Source organism: Zeugodacus cucurbitae, chromosome 6 (assembly GCF_028554725.1).
Source record: "Zeugodacus cucurbitae isolate PBARC_wt_2022May chromosome 6, idZeuCucr1.2, whole genome shotgun sequence".
Lineage (NCBI taxonomy): Eukaryota > Metazoa > Arthropoda > Insecta > Diptera > Tephritidae > Zeugodacus > Zeugodacus cucurbitae.
In genome coordinates, this window is record NC_071671.1 from 41,234,539 (window position 1) to 41,256,651 (window position 22,113).

Here is a 22,113-nt window from a genome sequence, read left to right on the forward strand (position 1 = left end):
TATTTCTAATTTAGTATTCTCGCATGTCTCGTTCCAAAACTGACCACAAATTCTCATTTGCATTAAAATCTGAAAATTGCGCTGGTGTTTTTACTATGTGAGCAGTTCCAAATAAGCCAACTTCGGACAACTCCGAATATGTGCTTCGTTAATTTATCTTGATAGTACCGAAAGTTATCAAAATTATTTAATTTCATTTTGTAGCAAATTTCGTTTCAAAATGTCCAGATACATACTCTTGTACATGTTACAATCGATGAATTCCAAATTCCATATCCATTGTCCATACATATCCAAAGAGGTTGAAATTACTCTCATTTACGAAAATTACGGTATTCCAGATTTTTCAGGCTTATATAACTGTTCGTTTGCAACCATCAACCTTTCACTTCGAGTTGTGGCATTGATGTATGGTTTATTTCGGGCTGTGCGGCCATTTAAATCAGCTTCTCTGAGCATTCTTCTTGTGGTTCTGGGATGACTGTTCTTCCCAAGGATATTTACCACTTCGTGGCTTTTACCTCAAATGTCAAATGTTTTAGTCGATTTATTTTAATTGCGACACGATTTTCAAGAATATAACATTAAATGATATGGCGTATAGTTCCTTGACTCTCTGGTTTGGCGACCCATTTTGAAATGTACTTTACAAATGACATTACTAAAATGTCAAAACTATTAAATATTTTTCCAGGATAGCTCACATTTATAACAGTATTTACTTTGCATTCGAAAATCGGCGCCAAGCTGTCGCCGCTAACGGTAAACTGTGGCATTTTGGTTGTGAGCTTGTATTTCGGTATATGAACATGTTTTTACTTAACGCTTGTAAGATTAGACATATACATATGTACCTAATCAATAAATTAGTAACAGTTTTTAATTGCGAAATATAAACATGATTTTTTACTAAGCGATTTTTCATTTCGTTGCTGCATCATTTTGGCTGTGAGCCACTGTATATCGTTACGGTTATGACAATAGTATGGGTATGACATTTTGGTATAGAGGTATCATACCTCTAGATTGAGTAGAGCTCATTGTAACGAAAACCCGAAAATGTTAACAAGATATTATTTACACACGGTGATCGTTTGTCAAACATTTTACATATAGAAGCAACAATAATGTTATCCAGTTCATTTTTTACAATTTTGTTTACTACATTTAGACTATTCACAATTATAAAAACGACCCTAAGTAGAAATTATTGCCAAAAATAACTATACAAATAAGCCAAAAAACGGGTTTCTCAATTATAATTTTAATGTACTAAATTTATTTGGCTGTGCAGAAATTACATTCTCGGATAGTAGATTGTAAAAATAATTTTACTATGCCTAAAATTATACTACATTGTCGTGAATTTGTAAAAGCCTGTAGGAAATTGAACTATTTGATTTATTATAATAAAATGGTATTTCGGATCCATTCGCGTGGCAATAGTATCAATTCTTATTTGCATCTGCAAGACCAATCTTTTCATGGTGCCAAGGAATATTTGAACCAAGTTTCAGCAAAATGACTTAATTCTCTCTCATCATTATTAAGAGCTGTAATTGATACTTTTACGATTACGATTTAGAAATTTTAACAGCTTCCCCAGCCTTCAATTTGCTATTCCGTTAATTTCGGTCAATTATTGAGAGATTGATTTATACGTCTCTGTTTTACGAAGATACATAGCTTCTAATCAAAATATCTGATTTCAAATTTCCAAATGCAATAAGCAGAATCAAATAAAATAAAAATTGCACAAAAAAGGGGCGGATGATAATAAGTAAAAAATGATAATACAAAAATACATAAACAAACAATAGAGCAATCAATATAAATTAGCCTCATGTTAATAGCGGAAAGAGCATTTTATCACAAACCGTCGCAGTGATGTATCGCCAGCGCATAGTTTTTATAACCTTCATTCTACTGACGATTAGTCAATTTAAGAATGCAGCTGAAGGCACTGCACAACATTTGCCAACGAGTTGTGCTGAAGCAGTTCATTTTTCTGGCCGCACACCCTCCAGCGGCATATATCAGTTACGTGCTCAGTTGCCTGATCGGGGTTACACAACATTCTACGCTTATTGTCTACTCGATCCAGCAGGTGGGGAAGCCTGGACAGTTATACAGAGGCGACAGGATGATAGTGTACACTTTAATCGTGGCTGGAGTGATTACAAAAACGGCTTTGGAAACTTGAATACAAATTTCTTCATTGGTCTTGATAAGTTGCACGCACTAACCGACTTGCAACTGCATGAATTACGGATTGAATTAAAGGATTTCGACGATGTCGTGAAGGTGGCCAGATACGAGAGTTTCGCTATCGGCGGCGAGGAATTGAAATACGTACTAACAGTCTTGGGTGCTTACTCAGGCACAGCTGGTGATTCATTGACTGGTTTGCACGACGGTTGTAAGTTCAGTACTCATGATCAAGACAATAGTGAGAGAGGTACAAATTGTGCGGAAGTGTACAAGGGTGGCTGGTGGTTTGGCAAGGAATTGTGTCTTAAAAGGTAACATTAGTCGTCATGAAAGCACATAAAAATAACTTAATGCATTTTTTATCTTTCAGCTCTTTAAACGGGGCCTATAAGGATAAGTCTTCCACAGATTATGGCCAAGGTCTGATATGGACATCTTGGCATGGATATACTTACTCCTTAAAGTATGTACATATGGCTATAAGGCCTAAATATAATTCGTTTGTATAAACAACATACATACATTTCATTTGCTTAAAAACCAATACATTTTGCAAGGATATTCTCACGCGCTCACGCGATTATAGCCGCATCAGTAATAGCGCTTAATTCGTTTATTCTTGATGCAATTTGTTACCTCTTCGGCTGGAGTACTTTCATCCATTCAAACAACATAACTTAGACAACGTAGCTGCTGTCTTTTTGTTCATAAATGTATATATTATATATGCGATCACTTTGCTTCCGCAAAACCTTCTCCCAGTGCTCGCGATAACTCTTAGAGCCGTCTTATGCACTATAATGCAGAAAGGGAATAACTCAATTTTTTTCAATTGCCTACTCGGACCAAAGAAGCTCCTATTGGCAAAAATTATACGTTGTATTTTAAGGCTGACATTGTTGGTGTTGTTGATGGTGGGTTGAAGATAAGCGAAATTTCCTTTCAGCGTTTTTGTATTATCCAGCGTCACGTTACTTATAGCCGTATACGTTTTGTAGAGATACCAAGACTTTTATTTATCTTCTCACGTAAGAGCAAGTCACTAAATACATATTTTATTACTTTTTCGACGACCAAGGTATATACATCGGCCAGGGGAGAGACGTAAAGTTTATGGTAGATAATTATTTTACCAAAAGCAAAAAATTAATTTAGTAATAGTATTACAAATTAAAGGTACTCTCTTTACTAGATGAATAAACCCTAAAATTAAAATAACAAATCAATAATTTCACTCTCTATCCTATATAAACGAAACAAATATTAAATATAAAATCTTAAGAACTTTCAAAAACATTTCTGACTTTTTAAAGACATAGGAAAGGGTATATATACTTGAATCTAATCTACGTAATAATTTAAAAAAAACCAAAAACCAAAAAAACAAACAAAAAATAAATTAAAAAATTGAAAAATACCAAAAAATTAAAAAAAAATATTAAAAAATAAAAGAAAAAAACAAAAAGGCATTAAATGTCTGTTACGTCCACGTCGTTAATCCTGGGTTACGCTAAATACTGATAATAATAGTGCATAAATCAATGATTTTTCATCATGTTCAGAGTTGGTTTTTCATTTGTAGCTCATACAAATGTTGCTGTCCCAAAATTCCCTTTGGGGGGTAAAAAGGTGATGAAATAAGGAACATTTTAAGATATTTTCGAAAAAAATCGAAGAGGGCATAAGTTGTTAAAAATTAAAAAAAAAAAATTTTTTATTTTTTTGCTATGAAATATTAATTTTAAACATTTTTACCATACACAGTTTTAAAGTTTGAGAAATTCTGTACAAAAAGTCACATGGTGTTTTAAAATCTGTTCATTAGTTTTAAAGTTATGGCGGTTCGAAAATTTTTTTACAAAAAACTTTGGCCCCTTATAATATGGCAACCCCGCGTTACACAGACCTAAAACCATATGCTTTATTTTAGGTTTTACATGTACTATAAGATATATCATTGCCAAAGAAAATAAAGAACTTTGGCATGGGGAGAGTCTGGCCAACCTGATCTTATTTAAATATACATATATATACATATTTGGCGTGGATGTCTGTCCGTCCGGATGTCTGTCCGTCCGTCTGTCCGTGCAAGCGATAACTTGAGTAAAAATTAAGATATCTTAATGAAACTTGGAACACATGTTCCTTGGCACCCTGAGGAGGTTTCGAAAATGGGCAAAATCGGTCCACTGCCACGCCCACAAAATGGCGAAAACCGAAAACACATAAAGTGCCATAACTAAGCCATAAATAAAGCATTGGCATGAAGGATCGCACTATAAAGGGGCATATCTGGATGTAATTCTTTTGGAAAAGTGGGCGTGACCCCGCCCTCAAATAAGTTTTTTTGTATATAACTCGCAAACCAATAAAGCTATATAAGCCAAACTTTCTGCAGTCGTTTCTTTTAACCATTTCCTTATACAGTCCAAAAATGAAAGAAATCGGATAATAACCACGCCCACCTCCCATACAAAGGTTAGGTTGAAAATTACGAAAAGTGGGTTAACTCCCTAACGAAAAACGTCAGAAACATCAAATTTTACATAAGAAATGGCAGAAGAAAGCTGCACTGAGATTTTTTTACAAAATGGAAAATAGGCGTGGCGTCGCCCACTTATGGGTCAAAAACCATATCTCAAGAACTATTCGACCGATTTCAATCAAATTCGGTATATAACACTTTCTTGACACCCTGATGACACGGGTGGAATATGGGCGAAATCGGTTCACAACTACGTCTACTTCCCATATAACCCAATTTTGAATTCCATCTGATTCGTTCACTTTATAATGTATTCATAAGGAACCAATGAAGCTAGCGGAATAAAACTTTACACAAATACTGTATTTGAGCTGTGACATCACTTGTGGAAAAATTGTCAAAATCGGACCATGACCTTTCAAGGCCCCTGATATCAAACATGAAGAACTCAGTGCCTAAGGTTAATTTTTCACCGAAAATATAGGTAAATCCCTCAGATATTTTAATGTAATTCATTCCCTCTGAATTTTTTTCTTATAACAGTTTCTCTCTGTACCTGAAATGGTAAAAATCGGGTCATAACTTCCCCCAGATCCTATATACCAATTATAAGTAATATTAAATTAAGTCATCGTATAGTCTTCGATACATTGTATCTTGGTGGTGAAAACGAGTGAAATCGGTTTAGGAATTACCTCAGTCCCCATATACTATTTATGATGATTTTCGTTATTCTATTGAACTTTACACCAAATATATGGGTCGAATTGTGTTGTCTTTATAAAATTACATCAATAAATTGCGAGAGTATAAAATGTTCGGTTACACCCGAACTTAGCCCTTCCTTACTTGTTTTTGTGCTGTTTGGCGCGAATTGAAAATACATACCAATAGAAATCACTTTTAATCTGGTTTTTCCTACGGAATGGAGGGCTTACTGTTCCTCATCTTCCATCAGCGGGTACTGCATCGAACACTTTCCCAGCTGAAGCTCTTTCATCATTCGAACAACATGACCTAGCTAACGTAGCCTCTGTCTTTTTATTCGCTGAACTACATAAGTCAGTGTCGTTGTATAGTTCATAGTTCCATCATCTGCGGTGGACTGAACTGAACTACATAAGTCAGTGTCGTTGTATAGTTCATCGTTCCATCATCTGCGGTATTCGCCTCCTAGTGCCGTCTCATCGGGTGTTGACATCGTCCATGCTTCTGCACCATAAAGCAGAACGGGGATGATAGGGGACTTGTAGAGTTTGGTTTTGGTTCATCGAGAGTGGACTTTAACATTTAAAATAAAATAAATTTTTAAAATTTAAATAGTATCTGTTGGTAAGAGCGATTCTGCGTTGGTTTGCGAGGCTAATATTTTTGGTTTTGTTAATGCTGGTGATGGCTGGAGGTGGGGAAGTGGTCATGTTCAGAAGTTCACGCAAGAAAGTATCAAGACTCAAGCAGCTGACGACTTCCGGTCCGGATGTCATGATGAATAGTATCTCCCCTGGTCTCTAACTTTCTCCACTGGCAGTTATTTTGCCAGGGGAAATACGGCAGGGAAATACGGCATGAAAAATTTAATTGTTTTAATTGACTGAATTATTTTTTGGGTTAATTATTTATTTCACTTTAATTATCACAGTATTAGTAACTTAGGAGAATAAAGGCAAATAAATTAAATTAATAGTATACGTTATATGAGTTGCCAGGGAAAAGACAAAATCAGTTTTCGAATCCAGTACACCTCACGATCGGGCCGCAATAACTAAAAAACTACAGCGCTCAAACGGATTTCGCGATTAGTATTGTTAACTTCAGGCTGAAATGAGCCCATGAGCACTTTTTTTCAATGCGAACGTCTTTGAATTTATGTCGTACAAGCGGAACCAAATTTGGCATGGCAGATACATACAAAAATCGGGACAAAATATTAATTTTGTTTTTTATTTATTTTGTTTTTTATTTAACAATACTTAATTTTAATTATTTTACTTCCGATTGAACTTAGTTTTGGTTTAGCATCTCATACAAAAAATCTCATATAAAAAAGTTAAATAAAAAGTAGCAACGGGACAAGCCAGGGGAGAGACTTTTTTAGACTTTGTAAGGAATTCCAGAAAATAATTATGCAGTAAATTGTAATATTATTTAAAAAACTACATTAATATGATGTGATTCGTTTAGAAAAATAGCAACATAAAGGACAAAAACAATACTTTAAGCTGATTGCAGCACAAGTTACCTCTTATCGTAGAATCACCCATATACGATATTTAGGAAGCTTAATTCATCCCCCCAGTTAATAGATTGGGCAGAGCATCTTTTGTTTCCAATCATAGTCGTGTATTGGGGTGTCTATACCATAATTTTCAATTTGGGATTCGGGTGCACCATATCTTGTTGTCACACTTTCACAGCAGGCTGCAGAAGTATTCCCAATCATGGACAGATTACCTCATTGGTTGCAACATGAATGTGCTACGGAGTTGAACTTTCTGTAAGTCATCATGCCATAAAATTTTCGAGCATTTCCCCATATCGGCCAGCTTTCAATTTCTTCTTATTGCAAATGTCTCAGCTATATCTACAACGTTTTACTCGACTAAATATCAGTACATAGCCGCAAGAGATATATGTATATTTTCCTCATTTGTCGGCATCTAATTGTAAGGAGGTACCCAGTCTGGGTAGTTCTTTTGCTTCGCCAATCCAGGAATATCAATATGTCCTACGCTTTTGCAGTCTTATCGTGAAATATGTTAGTGCCACTAATAGTTCCATACTTTTTTCACTACTTATGATAGCATCGTAAGTGACTTTAGTAATTTTAAAGCTATTTTGCTATAAAGATTTTTCCTTGTTGTAAGCACTATTTTTGACACAACGATCTGGCTTTCTTAAATTGCAGTAATATCCGCTTGGAAGACACTGCAGTGATCCGGCAGCCGCTTGTTTGTTTAGTTTGGATCGGCCTGCATAAATATTTATCTGTGAATATTTGTTTGACTTCTATCTGCTTCTATCTGGAGAATTACGATAGCTGGTAGAATCGGGAACCTGCTGCGTATATTAGAAAGTCCCTTATTAAAAGGACAACCGTATGTTCTAAAATTGTTGTCTGCACTTTTGATATTAATGTATCTCAATTAAGATAACTCACAGCTTATTATTATCAAAATATGTATTGTACCAGAATAAAGTCGAGGGAAGATCGTCATTCGATAACTGGAAACTTGAAAGTTGGAACGCTGTGGTCAGTTTTCACAATGGAGAGATTGAGGCTAGATTTATCTATAGCAAAGTGAATTGGAAATGTTTTCTTATTTTTGGAAGTTAATATTAGCTGTAATCGATTGGTCACTTCTCTGCTCGTTACCTTTGGGCGCTGCTCGCTGAAAAATATTACATGTGAAAGCAACAACAAAGTTATCTAGTTGAATTCGTGCAGGAGAGTATGCGGATACCTCATTAAAGATTCTATCGCCGCTTGCTGAGTCCTGCCAAATTTTATTTTATAAATGTAGACCATTCACAATGGTAAAAACGACTCAAAGGACAATTTTTTTACAAAAATGGCAATGCCAATACATATATGTATATTGTTTAAATTGATTAATTAAGATACATTTTAATTGATTAAATAAAACGTGAGACATAGCCGCAGCTCGAAACAAAGGGATACAAAAACAAGTAAGGAAGGGCTAAGTTCGGGTGTAACCGAACATTTTATACTCTCGCAATTTATTTATTTAACTTTATTTATATTTTATAATACAAAATTTGACCCACATATTCGTCATATATATTGTATAAAGTCTATTGAAAGTTGGAAACCCTAATATTAGGTTAGAAGCACCGCGGTATTAATGTTCGATATATGGGGCCTTGAAAACATATGGTCCGATTTCGGCGATTTTTAAAATGGGGCTGCCACACTATAAACATAGTATTTGTGCAAAGTTCTGCATCGATATCTTCATTAGTGCTTACTTTATATATTGTAAAGTAAACGATTCAGATCGTCTTCAAAGTTCTGGTATATAGGAAGTAGGCGTGGTTGTGAAGCGATTTGGCCTATTTTCACAACATATCATTGGGATGTAAGGAAACTATTACAAACCAAGTTTCATTGAAATCGGTCTAGCAGTTCCTGAGATATGGTTTTCGACCCATAAGTGGGCGACGCCACGCCCATTTTCCATTTTGTAAAAAAATCTGAGTGCAGCTTCTATCTGTCATTTCTTATGTGAAATTTAGTGTTTCTGGCGTTTTCCGTAGGTGAGTTAACCCACTTTTAGTAATTTTCAACCTAACCTTTGTATGGGAGGTGGGCGTGGTTATTATCCGATTTCTTTCATTTTTGGGCTGTGTTAAGAAGGGGCTAAAAAAACGACTGCAAAAATTTTGGTTTATATAGCTCTATTGGTTTGCGAGATATGTACAAAAAACCTATTTAGGGGCGGGGCCACGCCCACTTCCCCAAAAGAATTACATCCAGATATGCCCCTTTATAGTGCGATCCTTCATGCCAATGCTTTATTTATGGCTTAGTTATGGCACTTTATGTGTTTTCGGTTTTCGCCATTTTGTGGGCGTGGCAGTGGTCCGATTTTGCTCATTTTCGAAAGCAACCTTCCTATGGTGCCAAGAATTAAGTGTGCCAAGTTTCATCAAGATATCTTAATTTTTACTCAAGTTACAGCTTGCACAGACGGAAGGACGGACGGACGGACGGACAGGCAGACTTGTCTTTTGACTTTTCTCGTCACCCTGATCATTTTGATACATATAACCCTATATCTAACTCGACAACTTTGCAACTTTGTTGCGAGAGTATAAATATGTTTGCTTAGATTTAAGTATTTCTCCACCTAAGAAAATGGTGCAACATTATTGCGCATGATTAAAAGGACATTTTAGCGCAGGCTAAATGCGATCGACACCATAAGTGTTGCTGTCTGTTTGAATTACGGGATAATGCTTAGCCAATCGATTACAGCTATTATTATGGTTCAAGTTTCACCATACCTATCACAGTATACTTAACTCACCACACATAAACATGAAATGCTTATAGCGATTTCTTTTCTCGATGAAAATGATGCCTTTTCATATTTCAATATTATAAACATGCTGCATTCCCCTTTGAATGTGTACCATTTCTTACATGATGAAAGAGCAATAAAATATCTTCCTATTATGCTGGTCAACTCTCACTCACAATTTTAAAACCCGAGTACAGGACAGGATAAAAGTTAAATTTTTTTGAGAAAAGAAAACGATATTAGAACTCGTAAAAATACAAACTATAATACAAATGTTAATATAATATTAATTAAATTTAATTAATTCTCAGATAGCAGATTCTGAAAATAATTTTTACTACGCCTAAATATACTCTACATTGCTTTGTGTTTATAAAAGCCCTGCAGGAAAGTCAACCAATCGAAATATGAGTCTACTTCCAACTAATATTTCGTAATAACTGAAGAGACAATTCATTTTTAATGAGAAAAATTTTCTTGGCACGGCTATACTCACACGTTGATCAGCTACTGCCGAAGAGGTAGAAAGGAAGCATTTATATTGTTCGAAATGGGTACGATAACCAGGCACCTTAACTCCCTATCAAAAATACCGCCGTTTCAGAACTTTCGTCGGTACCTTCGAACTTATTTACTGGTATCGAATATGCGGAAAATCTCAGCCTCCAACTTTTTTTCAACTCTAGCTCAAATCGGTGAATAATTTTCGAATATGAGCAAAACAAATCCTCACTAACCACATGCGGCGAACAACAAGGGTTAATGCAAACTGTTTATTCACAATATCGAGTCTATAAAATATAGTAATTCATATGCAAATGTGCATATTTGTTATATTTTTAAACTTTACAGTTTGCATCCTACTGAAGCCATTTCAAGTCAAACAACTATTTTTAGAAAGAATTTGACATTATATAAAAAATCTTAATAAAAATAAACAAAAAATAGATATATATTTAGCAGCGATTTATTTATTGTGTTATGCAAAATGTTAAAGAATTCTTTGCAGCATTCTTGCTCATCCTGTTTTATTCAAAGTCTTAGTTTAAAAGAATTTAATTTATTACGCTTAAAGCATTTGTATCAAACACTTTATTCATTTTTTATACAGATATTTCTTAATTTCGCGCAAACCTCATAATTTGATTTCATCAATTATAACTGACATATGATATATGTAGATATGTGTATTTGGATATAGAAAACCAGACGCGGAAGCACAATTCGTTTTTAGTTAGTGAGAAGTTAGTTGGAAACTTAGAGGTTAGAATAGTGGCTTGCGCGTCATAAAATTAACAAATGAGTCATGACGGCAAAAATGTTTTCGAGCAGCGTTGACTAATTCTGCTGTGAGTGCTAATCATGTGTTAAGAGCTAAACGCGATAGAACAGTAGCTTCCTTGAGTGAATCATACACCTTAAAGCCAATAGAGAGATATTTATTATTTTTTGATTTTAGGCATAAAAAATATCATATTTACATTACTGGTTTGTTAAGATTTTGGTTCTCAAGCATTACTTCGACAGAATTGTAACATTCGACTCCAATTGTAACACGTCATTTATTTGTATGACTTTACTTTTGAAAAAATAAATAAATAAAATACATAGATGGCAACCCTTCGCAATATATCTGTAAAAGTAAAATTCCTCCAAATAAGCTCTGAAAAAATCATATAGTTGATATAGTAATATATTTATTTACATAAATATTATTTGTTTTACATGGTATATATTTTCATTTAGTGCACACTCATTTTGGCTCGTGAATTGTTAACAATTTCATAATAATTAATTTACTTTTTTCACTTTACAACTCAACAAGTCTTAAAAATACACTTGTTTCGTGCAATAATAACGAATATTCGCCTGCTAAAAGTATGCTGCACAGCGAAATACTTTTTCTTTTAATTATGAAGATAATTTTATTTTTTATTATTAATATTTTCTTTAATTTCGATATACTTAGGTAATAATAGGTTAATTCTAATTTACTAAGTACACATGTACATACACATGTAGGTGATTATGTACAGAAACAAGTTTCAGAAATCTTAATGGCCAATGTTTAGTGACGAAGTTCTCGCTTAATCTAGATTTGGATTTTTCTTTAAATTAAGGCGAAACAATGTGCAGAACAGTAAATGGTTAAAGAGAAATTTCAAATTCATGTTAAGCGCTAAAGACGAGATGAGGCACGCAAGCGATGGCAACAACAAACAAAGTGTAATTACATAAATATACAAAATATAAGTAAAAAATAATATAATAAGATCGCAGTGTATTTCAGATGTATGCAAGCAAGAGCCGTACGTTGACTCTGTACAACATGCCATCCGCAACACTTCACACACGACGGCGACGTTTCGACAACTCCTCCCGGCGAATCTGTTGCTGTTTGTAAACGAACAGCGGACGGAAGACAACGGCACGACGTGGACGCTCATCCAGTGGCGCCGCGCCAGACGCAGCCACAGCGGCCACCGGCGAAAGCGCCACATCCAATGGCACGGTGAGCGGCGCATCGGCTGCGGCACGACGTGATCTCACGTACGGACGGAATAGATCCGCTTTGGCGGCATCACGACGATACAGTGTGCTCAAGAAATCAAAGTACTGTGGCGAGCGTAGACTTTCGGGTCGTCGCAGTGGCGAGTTGTATTGGAAAAAGTTCGGCGTCTCCACATCCAGGTAATTGTTGACGCCTTCCTGTGCTGCAACGCCGAAATTGAGGCTGGCCAGTGGCACCAGTATGCACAAAGCGATGATGAAGAACTGCAATGAGAAGGGAGAGAGAATAAGTTTAGTTATTTATCGAAACCAAAAAGAAATTTAAAATATTCTACAATTATTCGAATATTCTATAGATCTTATCATCAGCACTGATAGTCAGTTTGGCAACTAGTTGACTAGAATCCTTTCTGTATCGCATTCTACCTAAATTGTCCTAAACATTTTAAGATTAAAATTTCCTTACCCTATATATCTCTTTCTATGCTTGGTCTTTCTCTTATACTTCACGATATGATTTAAGCTAGTTGCTTGTTAGATTCATTACTTTCACAGTTATCTTACAAAAAGATCTGGTTATCTCTTAATAAAATACTCCCTCATTCTATGTAAAATTAAATAAAACTTTTTAAAATCGTTACAGCTTTTACAAGTCGCAAGCTCCAATAATAGCGATAATTCGATAATGAGATATTTTTTAATATTTTTTTAAAGTTAGTTGAAAGTATTATAATAATGATTGGAAAATTTCGGGTAGAACTTCTGTCTGAAGTTCTGTCACATATTCAAACGAATTTAAAGCTATAAAAAGCAAGCCAAAAACTGACATATAATTTTTAGAAATTAAAATACATTAAAAATACCTCTAATCCTTAATCTACTGAATTATACAATTAATTACTGAGAAAATGGACCACTGATGCGAACTGATTAGAAGCAACCATAAATCCGTTATAGACATTTTTATATATATTTTTATTGCATTGCAACGGTATATGTGATAAGCAACATATACGCTTATGGAGCTTACTAAAATATTAAAAAGTGGAAAAAAAAGTTTTGGACCGTAAAATTATAACGATGAAGTCCACAAGCAGCTGTTTCCAACAAAGCGGGATTGTCTGCATTGCAAAAATCGGCATATATTTGCATAAATTTCTAGGCGTCGTTCGAGATTTTTTTACCACTCATTTTACGGTTTTTTTCGGCGATGAATAAAAATCTGGTTTCAACAACTATTTAATTGTTTTTTTAATGTTGTTTATTGTTTTAATTTTTTTTGTTTTTTGTTTTGCATACTTTGTTTAATCTACACACATATATTTGAATAAGTATGTTTTACTATTTCTTCGATTTTATCGGCTATTAAAAAATTTGTTTTTTATTTTATTTATATTATGAAACTCACTGGCTCAGTGGTGTTGCGTTGCTGTGTCGGTGCAAAAATTGTGTATGAGATTTCCTAATATGACGTATGCGGATTTGGTCAAAACTATTAAACAAACAATAAAAATGTAGAAAATCACGCTTTTAATATGCTCTTAAGAAATAGCAACAATTTAGTGGCTCGAATTCATGGACGCCCATTGCCAGACTAGCCAGCCAGCTGAAAGAAATTGCTTTGATGGCAATAATTTGTAAAAATTTCGAAACACTAGAATAAATTTAAATTCAATTATGTTGACATAATAATGGATTGCGTGTGATTAGCGCTTATAAATCAGCATTTGTAAAGCTTTGGAAAATTAATTGTAGAATTATTAATATTTTTTTTTCTACGAACAATATTAGTGACAACATTTTTGTTAAATTTAAACTATAGCAAATAACTTCAGTTAACAATCAGCTGTTTTCGAAGCATTTTGATTAATGAGAGGTAATTTAACTTCACTGAATCCATAGTTTATTGCCTCCACTAGTTGTGTTGTTACTCATCTTTATAAGTAATTCTAAAAATAGCAAAATTTCCATAAAAATTCACTACTTAAATCAACACATAACACCTTTAAGCTACTATTATAATGGGTACTTAATTTGGTAATTTGGGTGTGGTGTCTGTAAATGAAAATTTTGCTGAACTGCCTCAGACATTTTTGACAATCACTTAAAAGTCACTCATACGTCACCGCCACCGCATAGCACCTACGTTAAACTACCCATAAAATCAGCTACAAATAAATTATGATATGCAACTGACACGTGATTTCAAATAAAATGAAGAATATGCATACAATATTCCCACAACCCCACAAATGCCGGATGCAGACTCAACATCCTCGCTTAGAAGTCACGAGAATTTTCGCATTTTTTATGATTACAGTTTTTTGTCGCTAACCTACGTAAAATTATGATAATTTCAGCTTAGTGTAATGATTACTTCTGTACCAACACAAATTGATTAATTTCTGCTACATGATCTCCCATTTGCCGCAGGCATCAGCTGCCTTTGTAAGCTGTGGCGCTGTGATTACCACATATCAGTTCTGTCTGCATCTCATTGACTTTATAATTAGTTGTTAGAAATTTTGATTATAGTTGTCGATAAGTGTTTGCGTAAGATTTATGTTGTTAGAATCCCGCCTTAGAGTTTTGTTTTATTTTTATTTGGCTTTTGCAGCAGCTCATATTTCATTTTCCAGAAGTGCTGAAGCATAGTTTAGCTTGTAAGCATTAGCTGTGTACACGATGACTAGCACTAACACAGTATATATACATAGATAAGTGCACGTATGACAGCACCTGCGAACTCAACACAAATTTAATCGGTTGAAGGTTTAAAATTTGCTTAATTCTCATGTTAAGTTAGTGAGGGGCTAATCTTTTTCAGTTAATATATATTTATAGTATAATTGAAATTTATATTTCAACGTGTACTATTGCTACATCAATACATATATTATATACGTTATGATGAAATCCACAACTATATTAATACAATTATGGATATGATATCCGACTGGTGGGGCAGCTTACAACATTTTTTTTAAGGCGACTTCAAATAATAGATTGTTGGCCAGCTTTCGCCTGACATTAGTACTCTTGCAAAGTTTTTTAAAACTTTTTTTAAACAAGTGGTAATCACGGATCAAACGAACTTCTTACTTATGTATAAGTGCTCCTACAACCACTATACCTTTCAGTATTAGCTCTCAAACGATCGCCTTAGTCGGGAAAATTAAATGAAATTGTATGGTAATTATAACATCTTCCCAAAAGATGAATCTACCATCTGGAGACTGCTTTATGGGATGATAGCAAGGCTTAACTCACATAAGATAATGAGGGAAACTTTATGTATATGGTTCATAGGATTTTAGAAGTCAAAATTACTAGAAAGATTAGGGACACTAAAATCAGTATTCCATTAGTAGTTCGAAAACCCATTAATATATTTTTAATAGCTGAGAATAAATTTTCAGTTATCTAAAAATCTTATAATCTAATTATCCATCGATCCTATTTTTATTTATATTCGCCTGTATTTGCAAAAAGTACATTGTTTAGAAATTGAAATTTATTTGAATTTTACAAACATAATTCAACTCAATTAAGTAAATCAACTCAAATCAGTAAAATCGTTTCTGAAAAATATTTTAAATGAACCTATTTAGTATCAATACAAAGTTTTGTATTCAGATTTTTAAAACCCGAAACCCGGTCACGCTGTTGAAATGATAATTATCTCCTAAATATTTTCAGAATCGCATTCTAATTTTTCAATTGTGAATGCGGCCATCATTTAACAGTCCCGAAACGACAGGAGCAACGTACATAAATATTGTGAGGGTAGTTGTAATGGCGGCTACGCTGGCTAGGACATGTTGTTCGAATGGATGAAGGTGCTCCAGCTCTGAAAGTATTCGATGCAGTTCCCGCTGGTGGAAGCAGAGGAAGAGGGAGACCTCCACTCCGATGGAAGGACCAGGTGGAGAGGGACCTGGCTTCGGCTATAACCGCGTAAGCGGTGTCTACGCCAGTCAAGAAGAATAAGAAATTGTAATGACATATTGACAGAATGTCACTAATTTCATATCTTAGCTATGAATTATATTTGGAAAAGGAGAGCATTTAACCTGTAAATTTTGGAAGGTACAGCGAGTACGGTACCATAAAGAGTGGCGCCCCGTAATCAATGAGGAGTAGTCAATCGTTGGGATGCCTGCCCTGGACGTGAATTATAAAAGGTTACGTGGCTTTAGTTCGAAATTAATTGTTTAGAATTTATTTTTAAAATCATACCTTATTTTCCTCCCAAAATCCCATCCAAATTGATCCACTATTCAGCAAAAACAGGATGTAAGACAGGGAGATAATAACAATCAAGAAAGATTTTAAAGAGAGAGAGATTTTAAAAAATAATAATTATACGTCAAACATCAAGTCTCTAAATAAATTTATTAGAGAACTCTTGAGAACACTTTAGATTGTAACCGCAATATGTGACATATTCTAAGAACTCCCTTGACTGCAATTTGCATATCCCAAAGCCCAAATATCGTTGCAAAAGTGACCCAGTACCTTATACCTAAATATAAAATTAAGTAAGTAGCAGTAAATTAAGAAAATTTGTAAATCCTGTACTAAAAAGTTATGAATATTTATGAAACAGTAAATTAACTCGAATTTACTGTCTCACGCAAGATCCGTAACAGCAACGCGGTCATTTGCATATGAACTTGCTTTAGATGCGATATTTCGAGTTCAAATCTCCAGGTCAAAACAAATATTGGTTTACATCGATTATCGAGCTTGTTGACAGCGAGCAATAATTTAGTAATTAGCAAAAAATTTACATACATCTATAAAAAATACAGCTACGCTATAGCAATAAAATAGAGAGAGAAAAAATTTAATTTATTGAAATTATAAAAACACAGAGAGATGCACATGCTCGAGTGACAAATTGTAAATATTTGCATTAAGTTGACAAAAAAATGGTAAAACAAGAAAAAAACCAGAGCGACGCTGGCAATAGAAGCTCGTTTATGTAACCGGTTATTATGGTTTGGCAGTCATATGTGTATGCAAACTAGGGTGTGGCAATTTGTTGATGGAAGAATAGCAGATAGTTACAAATAAACAATGTGAAAATGTTTGCGAATAAGAAAATATTATTGCATTTATTGCCGAATAGCAAAACAAATCCATATTTGTCATCAAAAACAAAAAATTAAAATTTATCTAAAACAATTTGTTACTGTTTGTTTTTTGTACTTTTTTAGTAATTTTTGTTTAACATCTATCTAATCGCACACTAAACGAACCACCCTAATGCGCATGATAGCTCTCCGCATGCCAACAGATCATCTTATATGATTTACAAGTATGTTTGAATTGGGTTGAAAAGCGCATAAATAAATAGTTCATGGCTAACTTACCATATATCCAATGACAGATGGTAACTTACACACACACACCTTACAACAGCAAAGTAAACAAATTTACAAAAACGGCGCAAATACGTGATAAAATGAGAGAAAAAAATATCATCAACATAGACAGAGTGGCAGCGTTATGGCAGTTAACTATATTGACATGAAATGTGTTGTTGTTTTAATATTTTAATGTTGTATATAAATTTTATGTGCACAAAAAATCAATTAACAAATAATTATTTCATATGAATGTGCTCATTACACGCATTTAATTGAATGGTCCATACTAAAGTTTTTATTTTTCTTTTTTTTTTTTTTAAATATGCAATTATTTGCGTGTTATGCCATTTTTATAAATATCAACATTTATTATGAAGCATAATTGAATGTAATGGCTGATAAAGGTTTTCAATTCACTAACGGTATATTAACAAAAATTGCTTTCCACTTATGGAGATTAGTGTAGTGTAATACTTTTTTTTAGTGATGAGAATCTACACAACTGTTGTAAGAAATATCGTGCACTGGTGTTTTTTATATGTAGATATATATAAATGTATGTATAAATATATAAGTATGTTGTAAATAATATCTGACTTCATTGTTCAGACATTGAAGAGGTACATATGTCGATGTCCTACATACCTAAACTCAGTTTAGATTATGCTATAGTAGGTGTCACTGCAGTCGTATAGTGAGACTGCTGTAGTATCAGATAAAGATTTGGTGGTAAGTCTTGATGATCAGCAGGCCCATTTTAAACACAAATATTTAAACAAACTTAAAGCCATTTTTGTGATAATTTACGGTTACAAGAACCTCTTAGTGCCTATAACTTATGTAAGCTAAGAATTACTTCCAGATTCGCTTAGTTTCACAAACCATATATTTTATACTCGAATAATATTATTATTGTATGAGAAATAGTTTTTATTGAGATTGTTCATATATTATTATTCTATTTGATGGTCCAGTTTGCCTTTCTTTCAAATCTTTCATGAACTTTTCCTTTGGTGATACCATAACCGATTATGTTGACGGCCATCACGCATAGCGATGTGGATATTGTTCTTTATAACTATCTAGTTCTTCACAAATGATTCCGAACATTTTTTAGAAACAGTAATTTTTTTTAGACACAGAAACTTGGTTAACTTATCACTGTTATTTCACTAGTAAAATTTCAAAAATGCCGAAACAATTTTAGACTTAATTTAATGAAAGAAAATTTAGTTTTAAACAAAAAACAAATATCCTTTTTGCACAGCCAAATTAATTTAATACATTGAGTTTATAATTGAGAAACTAGTTTTTGTCTTTCGCACAGCCGGCTATTCGATTAACGATAAGCTGTTACACATTTTTGGCTTTGCTGTTCATAAGAAGTTGGTAAATTTCATCAGCTGAATGCTATTTTTTCAATAACCACAGCCAAAAATTAATGTAGTAAAATAAGAGTTTACTTGTGTATGTAAATCGATCTACATCAGCGCTTTAATCGAGCAAAGACCGATAAATTGATCAATTAACTCATGTGCAAAAAAACTATTAAAATTAATTATTTATTATCCAAAGCTCAATTGAATGAAAGCTTTAAGCTTACATTTGCAATAAGAGGATTGAATAATTATCTATTAATTCAAAAGCATTCTTTAGCTCTCACAAAATTACCTTAAGAGCGTATAATTTATTCCTGCGCTGATCCCCATTGTTTTGGTTACTTCGCACTACTTTAATTACCCTAAATCGATTGTAACTGCTTGAATTTAATACAAAAATAAAAATAAATAAATAAATACAGTTATTAATTAATATTTCCATTTTCCATGCTATTGACTCAAATATAATTACAGCGCATTAAAAGTATCTTTTTCACAACACATTGTGCCAGTTTAATTAAAATTAATATCTGCGCAGCAATCGCACCACAATCCAAATACCAAAAAAAAAAGCAAATGCTTTACACAAAAAACAACTGTATCGCAGCCAAGTTTAATGGGAATAAAATATATATAAATTTTAATTGCGGGCGCCCAAAACAAATTAATCCACTTAGAATGTCGTTGTCGGTTTGCAAATAATACGAAAAAAATAGGTATAAATTGACATAAAAATTTGATGATTTAAATCGTTCAGCCATATATTGCAGCCGAAGATCCGCTTTGAAATTGCCTTCGAATTCAGCTTGCATTTATAATATACATATTGTAATTGGATAATAAATTAACTGTTAAATTCGCGCTAACATGCTCTCGAATGAGCTTTGCCAAAGCAGATATTTCAAACCTGTCAATAAATATAAAAACGACGCCAATTAAAGGCAGACAGACACTCATTTAATTTCGGTCATAATATATGGCCTCTGCGATAGATTGTTTTCAGACCGCAATTGTTGATGCGAATGCAAACCGCTAAAGGCGGTTCTTTTTACTAAAAGATAAAATAAAATAAATAAAAATAAAATATAGAATTCAATCGCAATGATATGACCTTGACCAGAAGAGAATGCACTGTTCTACACCTTGCAGTGTTCATAAATTTAAATTTGCTTCAATTTCAGTGAGTTTTACGTAATGAGTGCCGCTGAACCTTTCTAAAACAAGAAATCATTGTTGCAAAAAATATTCGTAGCAAATTGATATTATCTCAGTAGTAGGATCATTGGCAATTAATTCTTAAAATTACGATACTAAGAAAGCCGACGTTGATTTATTACTGGTAGTTTCCCGCGATCTTAAACAGGAACACGATCAGAAAACTCAAATTTGTTTCCAATAAGAACAAAATGCAAAATTTTCCATAGAAGCGTAAAAGAATGAGAGATTTAACTGCAGACCTAAACAACTCTTGAACCTATTTGAAAAACTTTATTTTAAATCTAATTTTAGAAGAAAATAATTAAGAAAATTTCAAAATTAGGGTACTCATATGTACATATCATCATACACTAAGTGATCTTTCACTTAGTTAAAGTTCTCAGAAAATTATGAAAGCATTTAGCATGTTTGTTAAGGAAGTAGTTTCAAAACAAATGCTTGCGAGAAACCGAAATCAAGCAAACATTTCGAAACAACAACATTATTATTGTTAAATTAAACATTAAAATTAAATCCCAGAATGTGTGCTCTTATATTGCGAAGTTATCAACTCATTTTCAATTCACTTGAAAATTTATTTAAATAGAGATTCCCTATTTTTTTTTGGATTGAATTTGACAGATAAATACATTACCTCATGACGTCATAAACGAGAGCAAAAGCTTTGTTTACAATAACTATGAATATTTGTCAGTGATGTATTGTAGGATTGTATTCTACCTCTTTTTACTTGACATCGCTTGGTATATTACAAATATCAAACCTAAGTATAACGATTGCATTTAGTGAAGTTGGGGCTAAGTACTTCAATTCTTCAAAAGTGTTTTCACTAGCTACTATTTGAGAGATAAGCTCAACCTGTATAATATTGGTATCCATGAAAGTCTCATCCTCGACTATTTTCTCTCCATAAACCTAAAGATGTGATTCGGTGGTGAGCGATTCTGGACGTTTGATTTCAAAAAAAATATGAAAACCTAACTCTTATTGGTTTCTCTTGAGGTTTTATTCATTTAATTTATCTATTTTTTTATTTTCTACTGAGTTTTGTTATTTTTTTATTTTAATTGAAATTACAGCTGCTAACAAAGCACTTATTTTTACAACTATGCATTTTTATTTTATTGGTTTAATACTTACTTTTGCCATTGCTGCTTTTGTTAGCTTTTGTTTCAAGAGTTTAAGCTTCGAGGGCACTTAAAGACAATTGTCCTTCTAATTGTTTCAAGAAAACTACGTGGCACACCTTACAGAAATTGCAACGAAATTCCTACAATGTTTGTTGTAATGTAAAACGGAAACACGCCCTTTTTCAGTTCAAATGCTTTTGATTTTTGAAATATTGATAAAGTTTTGTAAAATTCGTAAAGTTGTATATTCAATTGATTATCACAGCAAGTATTTTTTTTTTGACACTTAACTTCGTTAGCGAATTTTGATTTGTAATTCTTTTTGATTCTGTTTTCAAAAAACCGTTCACTGGCTGCAATTCACACTTTCAATGATTATTGTCGCACAATTCTTTATTGGGAAAAAACAAACTCTTTGTTCGACTTGCAAATTGTTTGCGATCACTCGACGATCGATCTGTTCGGCACAAATTTTGTTATTTTACTGTCAAGAATCGTTGTGACAAATTCACATTTATATATGAATTTTTATCGCTTCAAGCGCATTGTTGTTGTGATCATCATCACAAGTGACGAAAGAAACAACAAAAAATACATACAGCGACGACTCTGACAATGAAAATAATGAATAATAAAATAAAAATACAAAATAAAATAAGAAAATAAGAAAATATAAAAAATACAAAAACATCAATATTAGGACAACAACAATAACAATAAGTCTACTAAGAAGACCAACAAAAACGGCAGCAGCTGAAACAA

At 33.3% G+C, this 22,113-nt stretch overlaps 2 protein-coding genes across 3 annotated transcripts; one reads left to right on the forward strand and one right to left on the reverse strand.

Annotated features, from left to right (window-relative positions):
- The first annotated feature begins 1,839 nt into the window (after window positions 1-1,839).
- On the forward strand, window positions 1,840-12,010 carry LOC114804352 (fibrinogen C domain-containing protein 1). Of its 2 annotated transcripts, none has more exons than XM_054233905.1 (2): window positions 1,840-2,522; window positions 7,602-12,010. In XM_054233905.1, exons 1-2 carry the CDS (start codon window positions 1,888-1,890, stop codon window positions 7,738-7,740), a joined length of 774 nt encoding a protein of 257 aa, XP_054089880.1. In that variant the 5' UTR covers window positions 1,840-1,887; the 3' UTR covers window positions 7,741-12,010. The 2 variants fall into 2 exon arrangements, with proteins under 2 accessions (XP_054089880.1, XP_028898093.2); XM_029042260.2 differs by lacking the exon at window positions 7,602-12,010 and adding an exon at window positions 2,582-2,724 and having other exon boundaries at window positions 1,844-2,522.
- LOC105215211 (uncharacterized) lies at window positions 11,416-21,856 on the reverse strand. The gene is made up of 2 exons (XM_011189013.3): window positions 21,362-21,856; window positions 11,416-12,513 (listed from the first exon to the last, which is right to left on the reverse strand). The coding sequence occupies exons 1-2, from the start codon at window positions 21,368-21,370 to the stop codon at window positions 12,085-12,087; spliced, it is 438 nt and encodes a 145-aa protein (XP_011187315.1). The 5' UTR covers window positions 21,371-21,856; the 3' UTR covers window positions 11,416-12,084.
- Between the last annotated feature and the right edge of the window lie 257 nt (window positions 21,857-22,113).